The sequence below is a fragment of the Mustelus asterias genome, chromosome 7 (assembly GCF_964213995.1).
Source record: "Mustelus asterias chromosome 7, sMusAst1.hap1.1, whole genome shotgun sequence".
In the NCBI taxonomy this organism is placed as follows: Eukaryota; Metazoa; Chordata; class Chondrichthyes; order Carcharhiniformes; family Triakidae; genus Mustelus; species Mustelus asterias.
This window is the reverse complement of record NC_135807.1, coordinates 55,882,918-55,903,143: the sequence shown is the minus strand read 5'-3', so window position 1 is coordinate 55,903,143 and position 20,226 is coordinate 55,882,918. Positions and strand designations below refer to the sequence as shown.

The window sequence follows — 20,226 nt, the reverse complement described above, 5'->3', positions numbered from 1 at the left end:
CATTAAAGGTGCTACACAAGTGCAAGTTGCTGTTGTGTCTGTCCTTCCAAACTGCAGCTCATGCTGACTGCAAGTGGGAGGGTGTTGAGAACACACATTCCCTGGCCTATACCAACATTGCTGCAAGGTACAGAAGAGTTACCCTGAAATTACACTGCCTCTGACCGCCCAGTTTAACAGCCTTGCCTCACCAGGCTGACTGAGATTGTACGTTTAAAGGTGTGATGGATCAATTGCAATTCTAACACAGTGAAACATGGGCAGCCAGGCAACAACATGCCGTGGTACCACGGTGGACTGTTTCACTTACCATAAAGCTAGCCTTGTTTACCAGATTGACATTTCCTGGAGCAGATTTCCTCCTCTGTTGTTTGTGCCAGAATGCTGCCATCCTTGTCCAACAACATACACCTCAGAGGGACAAATGTATGTTTTTCAGTTAATCCCCCGAAGAACACTACAGATTAAGTTTGAGCTTCTGTGTGATGTAACTTTATAATTGTGTAATTCATTGCATTACTTTGTAGTATTATAAACTGCGACAAATTGAGACAAACATGGAGTTCTCTGGGGGAGTTTTGGTTATGGATAATAAGTGTGACCCAGAATCTATCTGTATGCTTTAGTTATATTACATGTTTTTGTGAATTATAGGAGTTTTCAATTGGGTAACATATTTCAGGAAACATTCTGCTCTATGCTGCCATTACTTCTTACCATTAACATTTTGAGCCAAGTTAAAATCCTGTTTCTTCGTTGTTTGTCTGTATAGATGCTTTGCTACCCATTCCTGTTCTCCAGTCAATGACAGCTGGAGTTTTGCAGCCGCAAGCAATTCCTGCAGGAGAAACTGTTATCATCCCTGAAAATTTATTAAACAATTCTGGAGTGAGACCTGTTATTCTTATAGGTATGTAGCTTTCTTACTGTTCCTGAGCTAATATTTATAGCATTACTACTTCATATGTTAGGATTTAAAATACTTTTAATAAGTTAAAATGAGATGGACTCTATTTTATAAACGCGGGCAATTTACTGAGTAGTAGTAGGGAGCATTTCTGCCAAGCACACATCAGGAAATCAGGCCCCAATAATCCATTGTAGCACTTAATATTAAAACTGTCAAATGAACTCTGTTAATGTCACTTTCACTGGACAAAGAGCTTGTTGAATGAAGGTCACTGATGTAGTGTTTGTGGAATAATGAAAACAGAAAGTCCAGCCATGTTGCAGTAATTGACTGAAAGTTTATCTCTGCTATCTGCAAACATTTTCCCGTGTTTAATTTCAGGACAAGCATATCCCAGTGTGTCATCTTGTGCTTTGTATATTAGTCTTGCCTGTGTATTTTTTAAATTGATTTTTTTTGCCTTGCTCTCCTAAAGATAGTGGGAATTATATGATTGCTCGAGAAAAGCAGGTGTTTTTAGTCTGCTTGTGTGGCATATATTTAATTGTTATAAGGAGGGATACACAATCGAAGTATAATGTTGTGAGACTTACTTCAAATATTTCTTTATCTATTCACTTAACGTCATAATGACTTTTAGATAAACTAATTTGTGGCCTCAAATTTGACGTTGTTTCATCATTGTGAAAGTCCATCTTTTGGAGGATTGGGATTGTCCCAGTGAGAAATGGTATCCAGCTCATATAGCACAGGGTCTCATTCTTACATCTCCCATACCCTTTTCAGTCTATTGTATATCCAGATTTTGGGTAGTTGTTGCTAATTGTAAGTGACCTAAATTTTGCTTATGAGATGAGCAATGGTTAACCAGACAGAATATCTAGTGCAAATCTGAAACTTATCACACTTGCCACTTAAGCATGCAACTGGAGTTACTAATCATGATCAGCGATACCGACCTTGCTTTAGTTTATGTTTGCTCGTCTCTCTCAAGAACGTCTAGACCAAGTGTAACGCCACATCACTGTGGTAGCTGCGATTAGCTATAGCTCCCTTAGAATAGGGCGCTCTCTGTTCTCTCTGGTCAGTATCAGACAGATGATTTATCTTTTGAATATGTAACTATTTTTCTTTTGTTTAATGACAAAAATGTAAAATAAATTTGTTTTCTTCTGAAGGTAAACTAGCACATATGATAAAAAAAATTTCTGCTGGAAAACATATTGTTGTGAAAAGGTTTAGAACATAGAACATAGAACATTACAGCGCAGTACAGGCCCTTCGGCCCTCGATGTTGTGCCGACCAGTGGAACCAACCTAAAGCCCCTCTAATCTACACTATTCCAATATCATCCATATGTTTACTCAATAACCATTTGAATGCTCTTAATGTTGCCGAGTCCACTACTGCTGCAGGCAGGGCATTCCACGCCCTTACTACTCTCTGAGTAAAGAACCTACCTCTAACATCTGTCCTATATCTCTCACCCCTCAATTTAAAGCTATGTCCCCTCGTGCTCGCCATCACCATCTGAGGAAAAAGGCTCTCACTATCCACTCTATCTAATCCTCTGATCATCTTGTATGCCTCTATTAAGTCACCTCTTAACCTTCTTCTCTCTAACGAAAACAACCTCAAGCCCCTCAGCCTTTCCTCATACGATTTTCCCACCATACCAGGCAACATCCTGGTAAATCTCCTCTGCACCCTTTCCAACACTTCCACATCTTTCCTATAATACGGCGACCAGACTGTACACAATACTCCAAATGCGGCCGCACCAGAGTTTTGTACAGTTGCAGCATGACCTCCTGGCTCCGAAACTCAATCCCTCTACCAATAAAAGCTAACACACCGTACGCCTTCTTAACAACCCTATCAACCTGGGTGCCAACTTTCAGGGATCTATGCACATGGACACCCAGATCCCTCTGTTCATCCACACTACCAAGTATCTTACCATTAGCCCAGTACTCTGTATTCCTGTTACTCCTTCCAAAGTGAATCACCTCACACTTTTCCGCATTAAACACCATTTGCCACCTCTCAGCCCAGCTCTGCAGCTTATCTATGTCCCTCTGTACCCTGCCACTTCCCTCCGCACTGTCTACAACTCCACCGACTTTAGTGTCATCCACGCCCTCATCCAGGTCATTAATAAAAATGACAAACAGCAGTGGCCCCAAAACAGATCCTTGCGGTACACCATTTGTAACTGAACTCCAGGATGAATATTTCCCATCAACCACCACCCTCTGTTTTCTTACAGCTAGCCAATTCCTGATCCAAACCACTAAATCACCCTCAATCCCAGGTGTCCGTATTTTCTGCAAAGGCTTACCATGGGGAACCTTATCAAACGCTTTGCTGAAATCCATATACACCACATCAACCGCTTTACCCTCATCCACCTCTTTGGTCACCTTCTCAAAGAACTCAATAAGGTTTGTGAGGCACGACCTACCCTTCACAAAACCGTGCTGACTATCCCTAATCAAATTATTCCTTTCTAGGTGATTATAAATCCTATCTCTTATAATCCTTTCCAATACTTTGCCCACAACAGAAGTAAGGCTCACTGGTCTATAATTACCAGGGTTGTCCCTACTCCCCTTCTTGAACAAGGGGACAACATTTGCTATCCTCCAGTCTTCTGGCACTGTTCCTGTAGACAATGACGACACAAAGATCAAAGCCAAAGGCTCTGCAATCTCCTCTCTAGCCTCCCAGAGAATCCTAGGATAAATCCCATCCGGCCCAGGGGACTTATCTATTTTTACCCTTTCCAGAATTGCCAACACCTCCTCCTTATGAACATCAATCCCATCCAGTCCAACAGCCTGCATCTCAGTACTCCCCTTGACAACACTGTCCCTCTCCAGTGTGAATACCGACGAAAAATATTCATTTAGTGCCTCTCCTATCTCTTCAGACTCCACGCACAACTTCCCACTCCTGTCCTTGACTGGCCCTAATCTTACCCTCGTCATTCTTTTATTCCTGACATACCTATAGAAAGCTTTAGGGTTTTCCTTGATCCTACCTGCCAGAGACTTCTCATGTCCCCTCCTGGCTCTTCTTAACTCTTTCTTTAGGTCCTTCCTGGCTAACTTGTAACTCTTAAGTGCCCTAACTGAGCCTTCACGTCTCATCTTAACATAAGTCTCCTTCTTCCTCTTCACAAGAGATTCAACCTCCTTAGTAAACCACGGTTCCCTCACACGTCTGCTTCCTCCCTGCCTGACAGGTACATATTTATCAAGGACGCGTAGTAGCTGTTCCTTGAACAAGTTCCACATTACAATTTAATCTGAAAATTCTTGGCCAGGATATCATGGCCTAACTCACTCGGTGGGATATTAAGGTATTGAAACTGAGATTTAAGTGGCTCGCCGTATCTGCCTTAGGGGAGACATGCCGCAACGGGGCAGCAAAATCTTGGCCATGTGTTTTAGAGGTATAGCTTTTAGCTTTAGGAATTGAATTTTAAATGTAGATAAATGGAAATATCTGATTGAGAAATTGGTGAACAACCTAAAATAAGTGTGGTTTCAACAGACTTGGTCCAGAACTTTGCGTACAAAGTTTGGGCATAGGCCCAACCTGGAAGTGCATGAAGTTACATGAGAAGACATTGGGGGCACATCCTGACATCATCATGCATATGTGTAATATTTCGGTTGGTGGGTGTGCCCAAGAGTCAAAGAATGAAGAAGCCAAATTAAATTAATTAAACAACAATTGACTAGAATTTTATGTTGCCCGTCTGCCTTTATGGTTGGTGGGTGGGCCGATTGTCAAGGCAGCTTTTATGTTTTAGCTGCAACCTCAATCCAGGGATGAAAGATCAGCGCTCAAATAAGTCAGGGGACTGAGATGTGTGTATGATTGTGCTGCATAGACACGTGGCACAAATTTTCCATTGATATTTATCTTTCACAGTTCAAAAGCTCCCTGAGATGGGAGGAGGAACCTGTTTGTCTTAACACATCTGGGAAAATGCCTTGCAGTTGGAGTATAAATCAGGGAGGTTTCAATTATTCATTTAGATTCCTCAGATCAAAGAAGCTCAAAACAACCTGTAAACCCTGGATTTCATAGTGAAACCAGTATGTTTAGGAAAAGGGCTGTTAGAGATATAACTTATTCTTGTGGGCCCCAGAATCAAAGAGTCATTTTGAAGGTAAAAGAGAACTAATTTGCATTTGTGTTGGGAATATCCCTGGGATACCATGTTGCTATGGAGATAGGCTTTATAGGGATGTATTATTTTGTTTTGTGTTTATCAATGTGTTTCTCACAGACACAAGCAGAGAGAGAAAGCTGCCACGAGTCAACTTGAAAGGCTGTGATAAATCTACCGGCAGCCAGAACAAGGAGCCTAGAGGCCATTAGGAAACAGGGATGTTTACTGTCCTAGAACTTCTCAGCAGAAATTGCAAATGCAGCCCATATTTGGAATGAAAAGTCCAAATTCATGGAAAAGTACAATAGTCAGATCTACCTGGCAAAGCTAGTGCAAGAGGTCTGCAGTGGAATCCTGAAAGAGAGAGCTCTAGAAGTCTAAGTGTCAGACTGGGAAACAGGAAAATCAAAGTGAATTCCTGAGAGCTGTGGCACACATTGGTTTGTTCCCAGGAGAAGTAAAATCACCCTCAAGATCCTGAAAAGAGTGGGGAAACTCTTGAGTAGAATTGAAAACAGAACGGGAAGTGATCTGTTGAGATTTTCGGGTTTAAAATCTAAGGGTTTACAAAATATATAGTACTTGCTTTGTTTAATTCTGGTACAGGAAAATATTTTGTTTATAATGTGAAGCTTTGCTATGTCGTTCTTTGTGTTAATAACTGGGAGGTTGAATTTATTTTTTAAAGTGATGGTCTCCTTCCAGACCATAATAATCGATTTCTCTGATGTGCCCTCACCTCGATGAAATAGATTTGATCTTGGGAATTAAGGAAAAACTGAAATATTTCTTGTGTTTTGCAGGTTATGGCACTTTACCATATTTTTATGGCAATGTTGGTGATATTGTAGTAAGTCCACTACTTGTGAATTGTTACAAGTTTCCACAGCTGACTTCAGTTGAGCTAGAACAGCTAGGAATCTCCAACAGCCAGATCCTAACGGTGGAAAACATGATCCTCTTGACAATACAATATCTGATTCACCTTGGTAAGATTTCAGCAGCTTACATTTAAATGAATATTAAGGTATACTCTTTTGCTTCCTGGTGAGGTTTGAAAGGATTAACTGCTAGAAAAATGGTTCTCAAACTGTTTGGTTGAAGGACCCTTTTTCAAACGGTTTAGTATTCAAGGACCCATCATCTAAAACATAATGGATGTGAGATTCTTATCCACTGGATTGCTGATTTCCTCACCGCCCACACTCAGTGTGTCAGATACTATGGCTGTCTTTCCAAAAGTGTTCAATTAACACTTACTTAACGCTTAATTAAAAATGCCTCAGGGCACCTGGCTCAGGCCAATTCTTTTCCTAATCCTCATTAATCGCCTTCTCATCTTCTGGTCTCAAATATTGGAAATGCATGGACAAAATGACAGTCGCGCGAGTTTAAGACATGGGGTGCAGTCAGTGAAGTTCAAGAAACTCTTGGGAAAACAGTTAAATGCTACTAAATGTAATGCCATGTGAATAGACTTTGATGGACATGTGTACAAACCCCTTGATGGTCAATTATACCCTGACAGAAACGAAAGCTTGAAAATCCTGGACATACCATTCAAGCCAACTTGGAGTGGGATAGGCAAATTCTATTTGCCTGTCCTTCATACTATTACTTCAAATTTGGTTTGCACAGCCTATCTGAATTTTAAAGTCTCCATGACTTTTATTTCAGCAAATCTTCATCCTAATTTCAGTCTAGACCCCAAACACATCTGTGTAATAATGGCCAAGATTTTATGGCCTACTGACTGAAAAAGTCAGGGCAATCCCACTTCCACTGAGCATGGAAACTCCAACTGAACTTTTGTGTTGATCAGACAATGAACTGCCTGCAGCCATGACTTCTGTCCCTCTAAAGTAGGACATCCCACGCCCGGAGAGCAGCCAGCCAGACAGACGGTTGGCAGCTCTTCAGTCCCATCGGCGCTATCAGGAACGATGGCCCCACCGCTGGAACTATAGCAGGCCCCAGAACAGCAGCCATGGAGGAGGCACCAGAGGGCAGGTAAGTGGCACTGGGACCCACTTGGGCCAATCAGGCGGGCCTTAGCAAGGCCAGGGGAGTCATTTGAAAGGGCAGCGGAATCTTCCAACGGGAGTGGCCCTTGCAGCTGGGGGTTCACTTGTGGGCCACAGTGTGACTGATCAGGAGGCACCTCCCACCCCCTGACCCTGCCAGGGTCTCAATTGGTCTAAGGGCAGGTGATCTGTCCACCAACTATCGCACCACTGGTAAAATTCCAGTGGCAGTGGGTAGGCACTGAGCATAGCACCCGCTGACAACTTGCCTGATTTTACAGCCGCTTCTCCACAACCTCCTGGCCTGCTCCCTGCATTCCTGTAAAATCTCAACAATTTTTTCTGTTGCAGTGAGCCCTGACTTAAAGTTGTAGCTGCATTGCTGAATATTGTGACTCTCAGTGAAATGACTTGAAGTGATTAACATTTTCCATTAAAACCAATATAAAATCTGTAGTTAGGTTCAGCAGGAGCTTCCTCATCAGAAAAAAAACATAATATCCTGCACATTGAAATACTCAACATGATTATATTCCATATTGATAAATGAAATAATTTAAAAATAAAACAGATGTTGACATATAAAGCAAATATGGTAACTTTCTGCTTACAGTACCACCGCTTGCTGCTGATCCTGTTCGCTCCCAATCCTACTTCCCGAACTTCCCAGTCACCACACATCGCGCTCCCTGATCCTCCTAGTTGTTGCAGACCCTCACCAGCCATTTAGCTCGAAGCTGTTCTTCCTGCCACGCGCAGCTTATCTCTAGAGCTCTCGCTGGCAGTGAGGCTTCAGGACAGGGAAGAGGCGAGCAGAAGGATCGAGGAGCTTGTGGTTTGGTGAGAGGAAGGATAGACAAGAGAGTAAGTCAGAGAGCAATAAGGCCTCAAGTTGTGGTGCCGGCAGTGGTAGAAGGGAATTGGAGAGGCTGCTCCAAAGTGGCGCTGATCGGGTCACGCAGAGTTACGGGACAACGGCGCAAAATTACTTTAAAATTAAACTCTCAACACTAACGGGGGTGGCACAGTGGTTAACACTGCTGCCTCACAGTGCCAGGGACCTGGGTTCAATTCCCAGCTTGGGTGACTGTGTGGAGTTTGCACATTCTCCCCATGTCAGCGTGGGCTTCCTCCGGGTGCTCCAGTTTCCTCCCATAGTCCAAAGATGTACAGGTTAGGTGGATTGGCCATGCTAAATTGCCACTTAGTGTCAGGGGACTAGCAGGGTAAATATGTTGGGCTACAGGGATAGGAACTGGGTGGGATTGTGGTCGGTGGGATGGGCCGAATGTCCTCCTTCTATACTGTAGGGATTCTATGAACTGAGAGTACAGGCACTATTAACTGAATGGCGTTAAAGCAAAATAAAGTAAAATGGAGCAACGTAAACAGGCACTTACTAATCCTTCACAAGCTGCCATTGTGGCCTCTTTGAGTGACGATATCAATTAGTATAAAACTCAGAGCAGTTTCATGTTATTGACTCAAAGTCCTGACCCAGAGCTGCACAAAACCTGTTCATATGGAACTCTTATAGCTATCAGAGATACCTTCAGTGCATTGGTCCAGAGTGGATTAAAAGAACTAGCTCACTGTGCGAGGAATTGCGAGCACAAAGCTCCATCCTGTTAGTCCATTACATAGAATGGTACATTTGTGAAATGATGTGGAGATGCCGGCGTTGGACTGGGGTAAACACAGTAAGAAGTTTAACAACACCAGGTTAAAGTCCAACAGGTTTATTTGGTAGCTTTTGCATTTGTGAAAGACAGTCTGATTACCGTCTTGAGGTCTTTGTCAGATTTCATAAAGCAACATATGTCAGCAGTCAAGTCGTTGTTTCACAATATAGTTATCTGGCTACATTTGACAGCTTGGTACAGTAGTTCAGTAATATATTTGCTTATTCTAGGTCCAGATCAGATGCCTCTCAAGGAAGAATTTGAACAAATTATGCTTAAAGCAATACAAGACTCAAGTCTTAAAGACAGATCCCTACAAATGGGAGGCCCTTCTTCCACTGTGTCTCCAGGACAATTACCCTGGCTAGCTCGACTTGCTGCCAGTGTTTCACGAGATTTGGTGCAAGTTGTATTTACTCAAAACTCCCTGGCAGAAGGCATTTCAGAGACTTTAAGGTCTTTCAGTGATGCACATCACCAACAGAAAACACCTAATTACGTAGTAGTAATTTGTACATCAAAGCTCAGAGGGATTGAATTCTGTGTGGTGGTTTTAGGTAAGTAGAATTTCAGATTTATTTTAAATTCGTCAGTTATAACAACATGTAAATTGGTGCCAATGATGGTAACAGCAGGCAATAATTTTCTTATTAAAGTACTTACCCTGAGATTACAGTGTTGTGATTGACAAGCTAATTTTTCAAATGTTTTTTGTATATATTAAAGATAATTTACTTGCTATCTGGCCGGCCATTTAACTTAAATCATCAATTGTCTGATTTACATGGTTACATGTTGTCAAAGATGAGTGCTGTTTCATGTATACAGACGGCAGTCTTCAGTGTCTGTCCCTGTGAGAGGCTTTATTGAAATGAATAGAGATGGCAGCCTGAAATGCCTCCCTCATGGCAGAGTCGTATGACTATGGCAAGCTAGCTGGTATACTTAGTAAGGTCGCATTTTCAAAATGCAAACATCTCCCTTTCCATATCGAACAAAAGTTACAAACATCCCCCTTTTCCTGGTTAAGAAAAACCATACATGCATGTTCCTGTGTGACTGTGAGTTACCCAGGTTACCCACTTTACACCAGTGTTTCCATGCATTGACAACTATTTGTTCTATTATCAATTACTGCACATGCATTGCATACATAAACCATACAGATCTCTGAAAGGAATGCATGCAAATTGACAATGGCTGTTCATCACTCTCCAGACAAGATGCTCCTTGTCTGGAGAGTGCTGTTTCCATGTCACTTGTCGCCTTGGTGATTGTTGTTGCTCCATTATAGATGTTGGGAACATGTGGACATCTGGGATTGATGGTAGTTTTGCATTCAGTATAGCTGGTGAGATCCTTCTCCCTGACAGGGCAATTGCAGTGAAGGGAGCAGCTTTGTTAGTTGAGTGTATATACCAGTGGATGCATCGGTATATTTGGTCCATTCACTTCCACTGTGTACAATCAAGGTCATGATGTGGAGATGCCGGCATTGGACTGGGGTAAACACAGTAAGGAGTCTAACAACACCAGGTTAAAGTCCAACAGGTTTATTTGGTAGCAAATGCCACCAGCTTTCGGAACGCTGCTCCTTCGTCAGGTGAATGGGAGTTCTGTTCACAAACAGGGCACATAAAGACACAAACTCAATTTACAGAATAATGAATAATGATTGGAATGTGAGTCTTTACAGCTAATCAAGTCTTAAAGGTACAGACAATGTGAGTGGAGAGAGCATTAGCACAGGTTAAAGAGAAGTGTATTGTCTCCAGACAGGACAGCCAGTGAGACTTTGCAAGTCCAGGCAAGTTGTGGGAGTTACAGATAGTGTGACATGAACCCAAGATCCCGGTTGAGGCCGTCCTCATGTGTGCGGAACCTGGCTATCAGTCTCTGCTCAGCGACTCTGCGCTGTCGTGTGTTGTGAAGGCCGCCTTGGAGAACACTTACCCGAATATCAGAGGCCGAATGCCCGTGACCGCTGAAGTGCTCCGTTCATGTCACACTATCTGTAACCCCCACAACTTGCCTGGACTTGCAAAGTCTCGCTGGCTGTCCTGTCTGGAGACAATACACATCTCTTTAACCTGTGCTAATGCTCTCTCCACTCACATTGTCTGTACCTTTAAGACTTGATTAGCTGTAATCGCATTCCAAACATTATTCATTATTCTGTAAATTGAGTTTGTGTCTTTATACGCCCTGTTTGTGAACAGAACTCCCACTCACCTGACGAAGGAGCAGCGCTCCGAAAGCTAGTGGCGTTTGCTACCAAATAAACCTGTTGGACTTTAACCTGGTGTTGTTAGACTCCTTACAATTGAGGTGACAGTTTATCTACATATGTGCCAAGTTTCTATGTGAGCTGACTCTTGGTGAGAGTATTGAAGGTTTGCACCCTGACCGGCTCTCCAGTGCTCAGCTCTGGTAATGATTTGGCAGTCTTGTCAAAATGAAATTTGGCTTTCTGTAGTTTCACCTTGCTCTTTTCCATCAAGCTGGTTACTACCTCTAGTTTCAGTTGCTTTTTTTTATGATTGGAAGTGTAGTTTGTGTGCAACATGACATCAGTCTCTGGACTGAACGACTTTCAATGTCTTCAGTCAGTGTGTTTCTCCACTCAGTGATTGCTTTGACTCATTTTCTTGATAAATCCTTTGGCAGTTTTCACTGCCTTAACATTTGACTGGGGATAGTGCGGAGACGATATGTAGTGCTGACTTTCCCAATCCTTTGTGAATCAGCTGAATTCTTCACTTGTGATCTAAGGCCATTGTCACTCATCTTAATGTCTGGAATGCTATACAGACTGAAGTTAGGCACTCTACTCTTGCCCTTGTTGTTGATGTCAGCTGTCTCTAACTCTCAGTAGTCAGAATAGTATCTACAGGGACAAGATACTCAGTTCCTGCCAAAGTGAGTAACTACTCCCAGCTTCATCCATGGTCTGTCTGGGATGTCATGCTGCATCAGTGGCTCTCTAGCTTGTTTAGCTTGGTACTTGTTAATGTGGTCTTTAATTTCACTGTTCATGTTTGGCCAGTAAAAAACATCTCTTGCCGTTCTCAGAGTCGATTCAATTCCTTAATGCCTTGTATGGATACAATTAATCTCTCCTCTCATCTCCTTAGGGATGATGACTGTATTTCCTTTGTAAAAGATGCCATCTTGGGATGTTAATTCATCTCAGTGTGCCCAATATGCTTTTGTGACCACAAGTGTCTCGTTGATGCCCTCTGGTCATCCTTTCGTCATTACCTCTTGCAGTGCTTGTAGAGTTGCATCTTGTTGGGTATTTTGCTTAATTTGAGCAAGGTGTTTGCCAGATTCAATGACCAGGATTTTCCCCCAATTGGCAAAGGCCGATGTCAGGCGGGAAAACAACGTTGAAGTACTTAGGAAAAAAATGGGTTTCACAACGTATTGTTGGCGGGGCAGTCTCTGATTCGCTGACCCCGCCAGCAACTTAGACAGGCGAGGATTGGAGTGCCTTTATAAAAGGCCGCTCAGCGCATAGAGAGTACATCAGTTCATCCTGGAAACTGCCCTGGCGCACTCGAGCACTGCATGGGCACTACCTGGATATTCGATTGGAGAATGCTCTGAATGGAGAATCACATCTGATCCTAACTCCACTGTCCTTCCAGTACACTGCTCCCACTGTAATACTCCCAGTGTAGTTCTTCTTCTGCGTGCTCCTAGTGTAGTGCTCTGCTGTGGGGTTCTCAGTGCAGTGGTCCCACTGTGGTGTTCCCAGTGAAATTCTCCTATTGGAGATGTGATTCTCTCAGTGAAGTGTCCCTCTGAGGTGCTTCTGGTGCCATGCCCACTGTGGCGCCCGTCTCTGGGGATCCCATGCAGTGCTCCTTTTGTGGGGTTTCTAATTCAGTGCTTGCACTTTGGGGTTTGGTGAGTGTTCCTGCTTTAAGACTCTTGATGTAGTTCTTCCTCTATAAAGCCCTCAGTGCATGTGCCTGCTGTGGTTTAAGGGCGGCACGGTGCCACTGCTGCCTTACAGTGCCAGGGACCCGGGTTCGATTCCCGGCTTGGGTCACTGACTGTGTGGAGTTTGCACGTTCTCTCCATGTCTGCATGGGTTTCCTCCAAGTGCTCCGGTTTCCTCCCACACTCCAAAGATGTGCGGGTTAGGTGGATTGGCCATGCTAAATTGTCCCTTAGTGTCAGGGGACTAGTTAGGATAAATGCATGGGGTTACGGGGATAAGGCCTGGGTGGGATTGTGGTCGGTGCAGACGCGATGGGCCGAATGGCCTCCTTCTGCACTGTAGGATTCTATGATTCTCTATGTGGTATTCCTGGTGCAAGCTCTCTCTTTGTGGCTCTGATGCAGTGTTCTTGCTGCGGTCCCCCGAAGCATTGCTCTCTACAACTCGCCATCAATTTCATTGCAATGATTGAAAGAGAACTTTAGTTTAATATTGAACTACTTTAATGGTGCTCATTGGCAGACTAATACTTAAGAACTGTTTTTATGAAATAGTGGGGTGAATGCCGTTGATTTTCCAATACATCCACCTTTTGGGCCGTGTTTCTGGCTGAGAGAACAATTTTATAAAATCAGTCCTTATGTCTTCACCCTCCAGTGTGCAGCAGTCTGCTTTCAAAATAACTCAGAGCTAGACTGATTAATCATTTAATGATGTGGAGATGCCGGCGTTGGACTGGGGTAAACACAGTAAGAAGTTTAACAACACCAGGCTAAAGTCCAACAGGTTTATTTAGAATTCCCACTCACCTGAAGAAGGAGCTTAAGGCTCTGAAAGCTTGTGGCTTTTGCTACCAAATAAACCTGTTGGACTTCAGCCTGGTGTTGTTAAACTTCTTACTGTAATCATTTAATCCCAGGCATGTGGAAATGTAGAACATATGACTTGTTGTCAGTTTTAAAAGTTGTTGTTGATGTCTCTAATCTGCTGGTATTGCACATTTGTGGAGATAATTTTGTGACCCTGGTCCTAGAATGAAGGGTAATAACTGCAGGTCAGAGAGCTTGTGATTTTCCACAGCATGTGTGCTTCAATTGGGGTCCTGTGCAGAGTCTGGTTTCTGTTATACCAGCTGGTTTGTCAGCAGCACACTCATTAAACACTGAGAACGTTGCCATCTGATTCTGTCTAAAAATGAAATAATTCAGACATACAAAGAGCAAATTGGAACTTCCTCACTCAGAATTTCTTTGGGGGGGTTATAGAGTCATAGAGGTTTACAACATGGAAACAGGCCCTTCGGCAAAACTTGTCCATGCCGCCCCTTTTTTTAACCCCCAAGCTAGTCCCATTTGCCCGCGTTTGGTTCATATCCCTCTATACCCATCTTACCCATGTAACTGTCTAAACGCTTTTTAAAAGACAAAATTGTACCTGCCTCTACTACTACCTCTGGCAGCTTGTTCCAGACATTCACCACCCTCTGCGTGAAAAAATTGCTCCTCTGGACCCTTTTGTATCTCTCCCCTCTCACCTTAAACCTATCCCCTCTAGTTTTAGACTCTCCTACCTTTGGGAAAAGATATTGACTATCTAGCTGACCTATGTCCCTCATTATTTTATAGACCTCTATAAGATCACCCCAAACCATCCTACGCTCCAGAGAAAGAAGTCCCAGTCTATCCAGCCTCTCCTTATAACTCAAACCATCAAGTCCCGGTAGCATCCTAGTAAATCTTTTCTGCACTCTTTCTAGTTTAATAATATCCTTTTGATAATAGGGTGACCAGAACTGTACACAGTATTCCAAGTGTGGCCTTACCAATGTCTTGTACAATTTCAACAAGATATCCCAACTCCTGTATTCAATGTTCTGACCAATGAAACCAAGCATGCCGAATGCCTTCTTCACCACTCTGTCCACCTGTGCCTCGACTTTCAAGGAGTTATGAACCTGTACCCCTAGATCTCTTTGTTCTGTAACTCTCCCCAATGCCGTACCATTAACTGAGTAAGTCCTGATGTACCAAAATGCATCACCTCACATTTATCTAAGTTAAACTCCACCTGCCATTTGTCAATCCATTGGCCCAATTGATCAGGATCCCGCTGCAATCCTCGATAACCTTCTTCACTGTCCACTATGCCACCTATCTTGGTGTCATCTGCAAACTTACTAGCCATGCCTCTTAAATTTTCATCCAAATCATTAATATAAATGACAAATAACAATGGACCCAGCACCGATCCCTGAGGCATACCGCTGGTCACAGGCCTCCAGTTTGAAAAACAACCCTCTACAACCACCCTCTGTCTTCTGTCATCAAGCCAATTTTGTATCTGGGGGTTCTGTGGGATTCTTCTGGGAATTCTGCCAAGTGATCGATGAAACCTACTAGAAGGCAGCAGGGACATGCTTGCACTAGGTATATGCTGTTTCTGTGATTCTCTAGCCTGCCTTATAAGGGAAGAACTCCTGCACACCCCTTACAAGGCAAATTGCACGGGGCTACTCCTAATAAATGCACAATCGGGTGGTGAATCTCTGCAGATCTCAATTTATCTGCTTCAAACTGTTGTGCTCAGTAACTCCTCCGAGGCCCTATTCCATCGCACCGATATCATCATCACACTATTAAAGTTTGTTGGCAGAAGTTCAAAAGATGTATCCCACAACTTCTTCAATCTTCCAATTGTAAGTCTGAACCAGTTCTGAACTTGAATGATATTTTAAAAGCTTTCACTGCATGTTTTACAGAGTGATACTGATTTGAATAGTAAACAGTTGTGTGCTGTGTCATGGCAATGAACAAATGTGTGTTGTTTTCTCCAGGCCACTATCAATCCAGAATGCTAGCAGAGAGCATGCTCACTATGAGTGAGTTCCTGAAGGAAATCAGTTACGAACTGATTACAGGCAAAGTCAGTATTTTGGCATCTCATTTCAAAACCTCCCCCTTTGGTAAGTGTTTCAGTCTGATATATGTTATTTACATTGCTTGATGCTTTCAGGATCTGCAAAGGTTTCAGTAACTCTGCCAAGCTAAGGAAGTTTTGTTTACCGAGTTATTAGCCATGCCTCCAGTTATTTGTTTGGTTTTGAGTTTGGGTGATTACCAGTGTGAATGAAGTCAGACCAATTTTACCCCTCCAGCAAGCGCTTGGCCCTCAATTGCATATGTAAGGCATCCAGTGCTTCCTTTGCCAATAAATTATGGGGTTTCATATTTTCCTTTGTGGCCTGGCCAAATTTTGTGTTTTTCAGGTGTTTTTGGGTGCAGAATGTTTGTCCCCAAAATTGAGTCTCAATGCATCCGTTCTAAGCCCACACATCAGGCATAAAGAGGTCCAAGTTCTAAGCCATTGAATTCTGTGGTGGTACGAAAACCTATGACCTCTGGATTGCTAGTCCAATACCATGCTGATTACACTAACGTACCCACAAATGGGCTGTCAGCTTTGTTAAGTAGCTAGGCTTGTGCCAGGAATGTGGCTGTAAAAACTGTCCACAACCAGCACCTAGATTGGAGCTTCATGGCTCTTTCTAATATTTTAGTTTTACTGCTGAGAACATCAGTTTTCTTGATATATTTGATGCCTGAAGTGAGTGGGAGAGAAAACTGAGGTTGGTATAAAATAGTTGCTGTCAACCCCTCAGGCGCTATTGCTGTTGAGTAATTTTGCAGCCATATTCCCTAAGCTGTAGCCTGCCTTGCAGCGGCTGCCAGCAAAGAATTATTTAACAATGTAAACATCGCAGTAGAGGAAAAATATGAGTGCTCCTTCCGATTCCTCATCCTTCCTGCAGATCATTACTGGCTCTTGATCGGCCCACCCGCCTCCTTTCTCCTTGCCTGCCCCACTGCAACTTCACAAACAAGATAGGCAGCCTGAAATGCATTTCACTAGTCAGGCAAGCTGTCTGCAGAGGCGCAATGGTGCTGGTAAACTCACTCAGATTTAGAGTTCCGCGGGGTCATGTCCTAGACCCAACCATCTTCAACTGCTTTGTCAATTACCTTGTTGCCATCATAAGACCAGAAGTGGGGATGTTTGCTGATAATTGCACAGTGTTCAGCACCAGTTACAACTCCTCAGATACTGAGGCAGTCCATGCTCATATGTAGCAAGACCTGGAAAACATTCAGGCTTGGGCCACTTGAATGCACATTCCACCAACCTGTGTACTTTTGAAATTTAACACTATCCTCCTTACAGTCCATAATACTTCTGAGTTTCACATCATCTCTAAATTTTGAATTTGCACCCTATACAACAAGGTCTAGGTCATTAATATATATTGGGAAGAGCAAGGGTTCTAATATCAACCCCCAGGGAAATTTAGTTTTAAACCTTCCTCGAGTTTAAAAATTGACAAGTCATGTTGCAGCTTTATAGAACCTTAGTTAGGCCGCACTTGGAATATAGTGTTCAATTCTGGTCCCCACACTACCGGAAGGATCTGAAGGTTTGGAGAGGATACAGAAAAGATTTACCAGGATGTTGCCTGGTATGAAGGGCATTAGCTATGAGGAGAGGTTGGAGAAACTTGGTTTGTTCTCACGGGAACGACGGGGGTTGAGAGGCGACCTGATAGAAGTCTACAAGATTATGAGGGACATGGACAGAGTGGATAGTCAGAAGCTTTTTCCCAGGATGGAAGAGTCAATTGCTAGGAGGCATAGGTTTAAGGTGCGAAGGGCAAGGTTTAAAGGAGATATACTAGGCAAGTTTTTTTATACAGAGGGTGGTGGTTACCTGGAACTCACTGCCGGGAGAGGTAGTGGAAACAGATGTGACAGTGACTTTTAAGGGGCATCTGGACAAATACATGAATAGGATGGGAATAGAGGGATATGGTCCCCGGAAGGGTAGGGGGTTTTAGTTCAGTCAGACAGCATGGTCGGTGCAGGCTTGGAGGGCCGAAGGGCCTGTTCCTGTGCTGTAATTTTCTTTGTTCCTTGAGTCTGAAAAACAACCATTTGCCATTACTCTGTTTCCTGTCACTCAACTACTTTAATATCCATGTTGCTGCTGTCCCTTTTAGTTCATGAACTCTCACCTTTCACACAGTCTGTTTTGCGGCACTTGATCAAATGTCTTCTGGAAGTCATATGCACTAACTTCATCAATGGTATTACCCTCATTAACCCTCTCTGTTACCTCATCAAAAAACTCAAGCAAGTTAGTTAAACATGATTTGCCCTTAATTCCATGGTGGCTTTCCTTAATTAACCCACATTTGCCCACATGACTGTTGATTTAGTCCCAAATCATCATTTTAAAAAACTTCCCCCTCCCCATCGGGGTTAAATTGACGGGCCTGTCATTGCTGGGCTTATCTTTACATCCTCTTTTGAACAAGGATGTAACTTTTACAAATCTTCAATTCTCTGACTTCACCCCTTTATTTAAAGAGAATTGAAAAATTATGGCTAGTACCTCCGCAATTTCCACCCGTACTTCCCTCAGTGGGCTTAAGTGTATCTCATCCCGTTCTCATGCTTTATCAAATTTAAGTACAACCTATAAAAGACATGCTCCTTATTAATCTTAAACCAATCAAGGGCAGCCTTCTCCGATCTCGTCTGTTCCTGCCCCCTGCCAGCAAGAATGGAGAATTTGGCACTCAGCCAAAACTCCATTCACTGCTGCGGCTCTGGAGAAACCCAGGCGCAGATGAAGTCGGAGGTTTTCATAGAATCCCTACAGTGCAGAAGGAGGCCATTCGGCCCATCAAGTCTGCACCGATCACAATCCCACCCAGGCCCTGTTCCCGTAATCCCACATATTTACCCTGCTAATCCTCCTGACACTAGGGGCAATTTACCATGGCCAATCGTCTGTGGGAGGAAACCAGAGCACCCGGAGGAAACCCACACAGACACGGGGAGAACGTGCAAACTCCATGCAGTCACCCGAGGCTGGAATTGCACCCGGGTCCCTGGCGCTGTGAGGCAGCAGCGCTAACCACTGTGCCATCCCCGTGCAAGTGTCTAATTCCCGCAATTTTCACCATGACTTGGGCAGCATTTTCTTTTTTTGATTAAAAAGAGACGCCGTGTATTCATTTAGTATCATTTTTCTGTTTCATCTTACTATCCCATCTCTTTTATCACCCAGTGGTCTCTGGTTTTGTTTGCCCTACCTTTCCTCATTATAGGAATCTATCTTGGCTGTACCTCAACTATCTCTTCTTTAGAGACAGTGCATTATTCATTTAAAGTTTGCCTGTCAATCTTTCTTTCCAAGTTATCTGGCCCAGAACAATTTGCATCCCGTAGAAGACTGCTCTTCTCCAATTAAGTATTCTTACTCTGTATTTTCCCCATCTTTCTGATACAAGAGTCCATCAAGATTATTAAAATAAACCTGACCCTGAGAGTCAGGGTGCAAGTGAAAGGCATGCAGAAATTCTGTACACCAAAGTTGCACCATTGTAAGGGCTGAGTGAAAGTTCAGTCCTACAGTCACTGTGGAAATACCAATAAATATTTAAGTTTATTGAACAGTTTACAAAAGGCTAGTCCCTCAAAAAGGCACAGTGAGGATGATACTGATCAACTGCAACAGAGCAGGCTAGCAGAAGTGCTGATGGAATTTAATATAGAGAAATGTAAAGTCTTGGTTTAGGCAGAAGGGATAGGGAGAGATAATATAGTTTTAATGGCACAGTAGGACCCTAAATGAAAAAATAGGCTTTTATCTGTTCTGGAAAGAAATGATATAAAGACCAGATACAAAGAAACAAAGACATTTAACCAGGAAATCTATATTCATTCATTTTTGTTTAAAATGTTGACTAGATTTTTACTGTGTATCAGGTATATTTTGAAGCTTTGAATATTTTATGGTTTATGTTTGTAGAGATTTTTATTTTGAATTATTGTAAAACTGTTCTTTTATACTTCTGGGCAACCTGAATTTATCTTCCACAGGGGATAACTTAGACAAGTTCCTGGATAAATTTCAGCAGAGTCGAAGTAATACTGTTGCTGTTCCATTCAACGGAAATGTTTCTGACTACATTCCATCAGATGAAGCTGCGGCAATGACATCCATGCGCTGTTTTGGTAAGACGTCAGAATATATGGTCAGTGTTAACTCTGCTGCAAGGGTCACCATTACTAAGTGTTAGACTAAAGGTCCTAGGCTTGTGTTCATGCTCTTGTATTGGTTAATGTTTATTGGGTGTCATTAATCCTGTGAGTTGGTAATTTCGTACCTATTTATAACTAATCTGCATGAAATTCAGAAGAACCAGTTTGGTGTCATCCATTGTCAAAGGGCAGCCCTGCAGCAACCCAAAAGGTATTGTACAGAATGCTCACAAATTTGATCCCTTTAAGATATTGTGCAGGGCAGCTCCTCAAAATGATTTCAAGGTGCAGTGTATTCAAATGAACAGGCTGCACAAAACAAGTAAAAAAAATTGAGGTGACTTTGGTATTATCGAGTTGTCCGACCAAGTAAT

General features: G+C 42.9%; 1 protein-coding gene across 1 annotated transcript in view; it reads left to right on the top strand.

Annotated features, from left to right (window-relative positions):
* Positions 1-20,226, top strand: part of greb1l (GREB1 like retinoic acid receptor coactivator) — a 139,176-nt gene that overhangs the window by 59,279 nt on the left and 59,671 nt on the right. Inside the window, exons 11-15 of the mRNA XM_078216079.1 lie at positions 773-910; positions 5,901-6,086; positions 9,034-9,360; positions 15,586-15,714; positions 19,691-19,825. Coding sequence (XP_078072205.1) covers positions 773-910; positions 5,901-6,086; positions 9,034-9,360; positions 15,586-15,714; positions 19,691-19,825 — 915 coding nt within the window. The remainder of the gene's footprint in view (positions 1-772; positions 911-5,900; positions 6,087-9,033; positions 9,361-15,585; positions 15,715-19,690; positions 19,826-20,226) is intronic.